Here is a 6,609-nt window from a genome sequence, read left to right on the forward strand (position 1 = left end):
GTGACTGGGGTAATCGGGATGGGTGTGTCAGAGGCGGTGTGTTTGGCGCAGGACAGAGCAGGGTTTAGGGCTGTTGTGCATAGGGTCGCCATGAGTCGGAAACGACTCGACGGCACATAACAACAACAACAGAGGAAATGGACAAATTCCTTGAAACTCATGCCCTACCCAGATTGTCAAGGACAGAACACTTGAACAAACCCAACACAAAAGAAGAAATTTAACAGGTCATAAAAACACTTCTCCATAAGAAAAGTCCTGGACAGCTTCACAGCTGAATTCTACAAACATTCAGAGAGTATCTATTGACAATTGTACTTTTTGGAAGCAAGAGTGGCATCCATTTCCTAAACAACATGTCTCTGGAAACTCTATGATCTTTGATAAATGACGATAGTTATAGAAAGGCTTCAGGCCTTTTGTTCATAGGGTCACTAAGAGTCATGCTTGACTCAACGGCAATCAACAATAACTACTACTTAAAGTATTTTAAAAAAATAGAAAAAGAAGGGACACTCCAAGATTCATTCTATGAAGCAAACATAACCCTAATATCAAAACCAGGCAAAGACATTACAAAGAAAGAAAATCACAGACCAATATTTCTCATGAATATAGATGCAAAAATTCTTAATAAAATCCTAGCCAATAAAACCCAAAAGCACATAAAAAAATAATTCATCATGACTAAGTAGGGTTCATAATAGGTATGCAAGACTGGTTCAATATAAGAATAACAATCAACAAAATTCACCATCTTAATGAAGCAAATACCCCGGACCAAGTGAACTGATATGGTGACTACCACCATGGGCTCTAGTGTGTAAGAAGTGTAAGGATGGCACATGGTTCAGATACGTTGTTCATAGGATCTCTATAGCACTTAACAACAACTATTACTATTATCACTCAAGTCAAGAAGTAAAGGCAAGAAAAAAACCCATATGACCACTTGGAAGACTTCTAAATTCTTCAAAATTTATATTTTTGATAGTTTGGTGGTGTGAAGGATAGCTGCTGCATCAAACAATCCATTCCATCCAACCATCTGAAGAGGTGAGGGTCTCACCGGGTAACCAGTGTTACAAAACTCTGTGACTTTTCTTCCCCTAAAGATTAATCAGATTAAAGGATAAAAACATCCCAAGTTGGCTCTTCCTTCTTACAGAAAAGAGCCCAATCAGTTGAGGACTGAGGACGAGTCATGAAAGGATGGCAGAGGGCCAGTCCAGAACACAGCTGGGGAGCCAGAAAGCTCATGTTAATGACCAACTTGGTCACAGGAAGACAGCCTGGTGCAAACTGACTGTTCCAGCACTAGGGGAGAGAGGTACATTTGTGTTTCTGTAGGGAACTCTTGTGTGGCCTGGGGCCTTCCAGCTCTACCAGAGAGCCTCTGAAGTTTCTGCAGTTACTCTTGCAGTGAGGCAGAAGCCTATATGCCACAGTGGTCTGGCTGCCCTCCAGAAGTGACCATCCATGCACACACCAAAACTCCATCCAACAGGCAGTGGAAGGAGAGCTGCAGAGCCTAGGAAGAGAGCCCAAGAGCAACAAAGAACATGAGGCATGGAGTGACACAATCTGGGCTGAGAGAACACTTGAGCTTCAGCTTTGTCTGCTTGGTAAATCAGAATAAAATAATGTTTCAAGGGTTTTATCAAGAAATGTGCCAAGTTCAAGTTCAAAGAGTGCAGCACAGGAGAAGGGATGCTTACAAGGGTTTTTTGCTCAGTACTCCACCCTGGTGAGCCGGCCTTTGCAGAAGTGGTCACTGTAAACCCAGTGAGGTCCATCCAGAATGAACAAAGTACAGGGACTCTTCGGCTTTGGGCATTAATGAATTGCCCCCAGCCCTTCCTGATTGTCCACAGCACAGCACTGGAGTTACCCAGGAGAGCTCAACTCTCCCCAAGGCACTGTTCCTTCTTTTTTCATAAAAACCCTGTCCCTGCCCAGAAAGCTTCCACAGGATAAACTCCACTCACTAGGTGGCGAGTGTGGCTCATCTTTGCAGCCCCAGTGACCTCTCTCTTACCTGTGGACTTGAAGGTTACCAGGTTACTGTGCTCTTCTCTGAGGACATATCCTCTGAATGTGGGCCAGGATTCAGTAGGCAGGAGGCAGGCTTCTCTGCGAGGATTCTCTGTGAGGGTGTGCCCTTTGTGTGTGTGTGCAGGTTTCAAGGAGGTGATGCTAGGCTCTGCTGTGTGGGTGTGTCCTCAGCTGTGCATGAGCTGTGGGGACTCAGTGGGGCAGGTCCCCACTAGTAGGGCAGGCTGCTGCTGCCTATCAAGGAGGAAGCTGTCAGGCCCATAGAGCTGGTGCTGGCCCAACCACATGCCTGCAAATACAACTCCTGACAATGAAATTCCATTCTCTTCCCAAACGCAGACTTCAGAAGCTGCTGTTTCCAAACTTGTAGTTTTGACATGCTACTGCTTCAAATATTCACTGTAATTTTTATCATAAACTAACTTTTTTAACCCTAAGATGTCAACCAAAGTATAAAATGATGACATCTCAAGTATGGTCAAGTAGAGACTGCCTATTTTATGTATAAACAGGGGCAGTATTATTAAAAATTGGTACACTGTGCAAAAATATAACACTTGATAACATATCCCATGCATCACACACCATAGAGCAACTTGGTGAGTCTGACTACCCTGTCACACTGAAAACGCATCAGAGTGAGCTTTCCAGATGGTACATCCCAGCCTCCTTATCTCCTCAGATCAAAGGTTCCAACAAATGTGAAATTCTTAAAGACAGGAATTTTAACTTGAAATTCAAAACTTGATGTCAGGTTGATTTTCTAATGAATACTGTGTTCATTAAAGTAAAAGAAAAGGGTGGATGGCAGGAAGGAGTGCATAGATGACTTAACTAGTCCCCTGTCTGAGTAAATGCTGACTCAACAGCAAAGACTGTAAATCTTAATGAGACTGCTGATCTATCTCCCTCAGAGCAGCTGGTGGATTCAAACATATGAACTGTCAACCTCCCAGTTAGCAGTCTATTAAGTCACCAGGGCTCCTTGACCACATCGATAGAATAAAGGGAAAGACTTCCATGATCTATATGCATGGAGAAAAAAAACAATTGGTAAAAAACCACCTTTATGCTAAGGATGTTGATTTTGGATCTGAACAAAATTAAATCATTGACAATCTCAATCTTTTCTCCATCTATCATGATGCTGCCTATTGGACTAGTGGTGAGGAGTTTTTTTTAAAAAAAAATACAAGACTTGTTTATTTTTTTGTTTAATAAAGTGATTAACAGTGTTGTCTCATTACTGGCTCATCTATATTCATACTTGCCTGTTCCAAAAATGTTTCAGGCCCACACAGTGTCTAACAAATCTCACTAACCTTAAGAAAAAATTTATAATAATAAAAATTTTGTGCATAGAAAGATGGGAGTAGAAAAATGCCAGAGAGAAAGGCAGCTTTCTGTAACTGAAATAACATTTCTTGTCCATGGTTTAGGAAGATATTTCTGCTGGGAGCTGAGAAAATAAGACGAGCAACCTTTGATATCCAAACTGACTCTCCAAGTTCTCTGCTGTGCCAACTTTAGTGAAGTACATTTCAAGAGGCCAAACTAGTCAGTTCTAGGATTAGTGTTGAGGATTAAGTACAAATACAAGCTAGGTCTAACTTTGGTAGTGAAAAAAGTTGTCAGGCTGCTGTGAAGAGCCCTCAGTCCCATCCCAGATTTCTTGTGCCAGAGTCCCTCAAAGATTGGGCACCAATCTGACATTACAAGAGTTATTTCACTGAAAACTCAAAAAAAAGATGGATTAACCATCTTTAACATAATCTTTAATCAACATGATGGATTAACCATCTTTAACACTATCCTTCAGATAATCAACATGACTCCAGCTCTAGGGAGAGCAGGGCTGACTAATTCCCTACGTGTCAGGTTAGGTCGGATTTGGAGTTATAACTCATAAAAGAAAGTGACAGGTTCTGCTCTATAGAATCAACAGTATAGATCCAACAGGCTGCGACACTTATATAGAGTGGCAGAGCACATGGTCTTCAAAGATCTGCTTCTGGCCTATTAGAAAGCTCTTGTCACAGATTGGACAATCCAAACAAAGGGCCTGCACATGCTGCTCCAAACTGTGATCCTCCTTATTCATATCCTCAGCAAAGCCCATGTTGCCAGTGGAGTATTTTGTGATGGTGGCCAGGTTTGGAAAAGAACTTTCTTGGATACCACAATATGGGTTTCCATACACAAGCCCTGGATTTTGTCGTGCATCTCCATGAGCTGAAGCAGGTACTTGATAGGGCAAAGAGTCAAAATCCAAACCCATGTAACTCAGCAGTCTTCTGTTCTTCAAAAGATCGTTTTCTCCCTCTATTTTCTCTTTTTCTTTCTGCAGAGTTTTACATATAAACTCATTCTCACACAGTCTTTTTGACAGGTCAAAGTTCTGGTCCATTAACTCCTGTTGCTTCCTCGTTGCAGATGCTTCCTTCTCTTTCATCTCCTTCACCATCTGCTCAAGCTTCTTCTCATGCTTCTTCTGGTCAGTTAAACTGAGGAGTAGCTGGTCATTTTCCTTTTTGAGGCGCTCCAATTGTTCAGTCTTACCCTGATCTCCAAGAATAAGCTTCTCCATTGCTTTCTCTTGAGTTAACAGCTGAGACTGAAGCTGATCTATTCTGATTCCCATCTTCTCATTTTCTGAAGACTTCATCTGTTTTCTTTCTTTGAGTAGAAGGAACTCTCTCTCCCAGCAGTCCTTTTGCTCCTTCACATTTCGTTCCAATTCCTTATTGATGTTCTTTAGGGTTTCTAACTCCTCTTGTAGTCCGTGCATCTTCTGGAGCTCAGTCTGCAAGTCTGAGTTCTGCTTCTGGAGGCTGACACAGCTGTCTTTCAGCTCCTGGTTTTCTTTACAAAGCTCCTTGTTTCGCTGATCAAGCTCCTCCACTTCTCCCTGAGTGCTAACCACCAGGATGTCGTCTTCACTTTCTGGATGGAACTGGAAAGGGATACTAGCTCCCCAGACCACACCATCCTGATCCACATAGCAGAACTGGTAATATTCGTCATCCTTGGGCCGGTAATAAGCTTTGAACTGAACTTCTTGCTGTTTGGCTGATTCACTGTTCAGGTCAACAGGCAAAGTAACCCACATGAAGGTGTAATACTCCCGGGTTGTCTTCCACCCCACTCTAAAGATGCCAATCCAGTCCTTTCGATGAGGGACAAAATGGGTGAAGGTATAATGGCATGTGATGTCTCCTCCAGGGACATAGAACTTTTCCACGCTGTTAAAGATGACTTGGGCAAAATGGCAATGATCCAACACAACAGCTGATGTGGGGGCATCATCTATAGTCTCTTCCATGGTGAGGGTCCAAGAGTTGGAATCGTCCGCAGCACAGCAGCAATAGGGCAGGGGGAGTTTTGTTTTCTTGATGTTGAGATGCAAGCCATATTGAAGACTGCAGTCCTTGACTTTCTGCAGCAAACATTTCAAGTCCTTCCCAGTTTTGTTTCCTTTTTTCTTTATTTTAAATAAAATTTTTATTTTCTACTGGTTTACTTATTAAAAAAAACACTTTTATTGATGAAAATCCTCAACACAATTAAAAATTCTTCAATATGACACACGGCACAGAGGAAGAGCCAACAGTTAACATTGTATCTCATGGAAATAAGACAAGAAAAAGAAATACAAAGAACCCAAAGTGGAAAATAAGAAGTAAAATTGCTCTTTTCGTAGATGACATAATCCTGTATATCTTGCTGTTGTTGGTAGGTTCTATGCAGTCAGCTATTATTCACAGCAACCCTAAGAACAACAGAGCTGAGCCTAGCACTATTCCAATAATCTCCAATATACTTGAAACCATTATTACAGTAGCTATGTTAATTCATCTTGCTAAAAGCCTTCCTCTCTTTCTCTAAGCCTCCACCTTTTCCAGCATGATGTCCTTTCCCAAAGATTGGTCCCTCCTGACATCATGCCCAAAGTATATGAGATGAAGTTTCACTATCCTTGTCCCTAAGGAGAACCCTCATTGCACTTCTTATTTGTCCTTTTGACAGTCCATGGAAAATTCAGCACTGTCCTCCAACATCACAATTCAAAGGCATCGATTCATCTTCTGTCATCCTTATTTACTGTTCAACTTTCAGATGGGAAGCAAGTGAAAAGACGATGGCTTAAATCAAGCACACCTTACCCTTTAAACAGACATTCTTGCTCATTAGAACTTTGGAGAAGTTCTTGACAGCATATTTCCTCAGTTCAACACTTCTTTTGATTTCTTGACTGCTTTTGCCATGGAAGTTGATTGTAAATCAAAGCAAAGTGAAGACATTTACAACTTCAATCTTATTTGCATCTGTTATGATGTTACTTACTGATAAAGCAGTAGAGAATTTTGCTTGGTCGGTGTTAAAAAGTAATCCATATGTTGTTGTTGTTGTTGTTATGTGCCGTCGAGTCGTTTGCGACTCATAGCGACCATATGTACAACAGCCCTAAACCGTGCTCTATCCTGTGCCAATCTCATTGCCTCTGACAAACCCATCCCGAGTACACCAGTCACTGAATCAATCCACCTCATAGAG

At 41.7% G+C, this 6,609-nt stretch overlaps 2 protein-coding genes across 3 annotated transcripts in view; both read right to left on the reverse strand.

Moving 5' to 3' along the window:
- The window catches only part of WNK2 (WNK lysine deficient protein kinase 2), a 527,139-nt gene that overhangs the window by 444,738 nt on the left and 75,792 nt on the right, over positions 1–6,609 (reverse strand). The gene's annotated exons all lie outside the window — the stretch shown is intronic.
- LOC102869441 (calcium-binding and coiled-coil domain-containing protein 2-like) lies at positions 4,025–5,377 on the reverse strand. 2 transcript variants are annotated; one of them, XM_006901941.1, is made up of 2 exons: positions 4,958–5,377; positions 4,025–4,822 (listed from the first exon to the last, which is right to left on the reverse strand). In XM_006901941.1, exons 1-2 carry the CDS (start codon positions 5,375–5,377, stop codon positions 4,025–4,027), a joined length of 1,218 nt encoding a protein of 405 aa, XP_006902003.1. The 2 variants fall into 2 exon arrangements, with proteins under 2 accessions (XP_006902003.1, XP_006902002.1); XM_006901940.1 differs by having other exon boundaries at positions 4,025–5,377.

This window comes from Elephantulus edwardii, unplaced genomic scaffold (genome assembly GCF_000299155.1).
Source record: "Elephantulus edwardii isolate Elephantulus edwardi_28Jun2011 unplaced genomic scaffold, EleEdw1.0 scaffold00352, whole genome shotgun sequence".
NCBI lineage: Eukaryota > Metazoa > Chordata > Mammalia > Macroscelidea > Macroscelididae > Elephantulus > Elephantulus edwardii.

Excerpts from the sequence above, each read along its gene's own strand:
- LOC102869441 (XM_006901940.1), bottom strand. The coding sequence starts at position 5,377 with ATGGAAGAGACTATAGATGATGCCCCCACATCAGCTGTTGTGTTGGAT.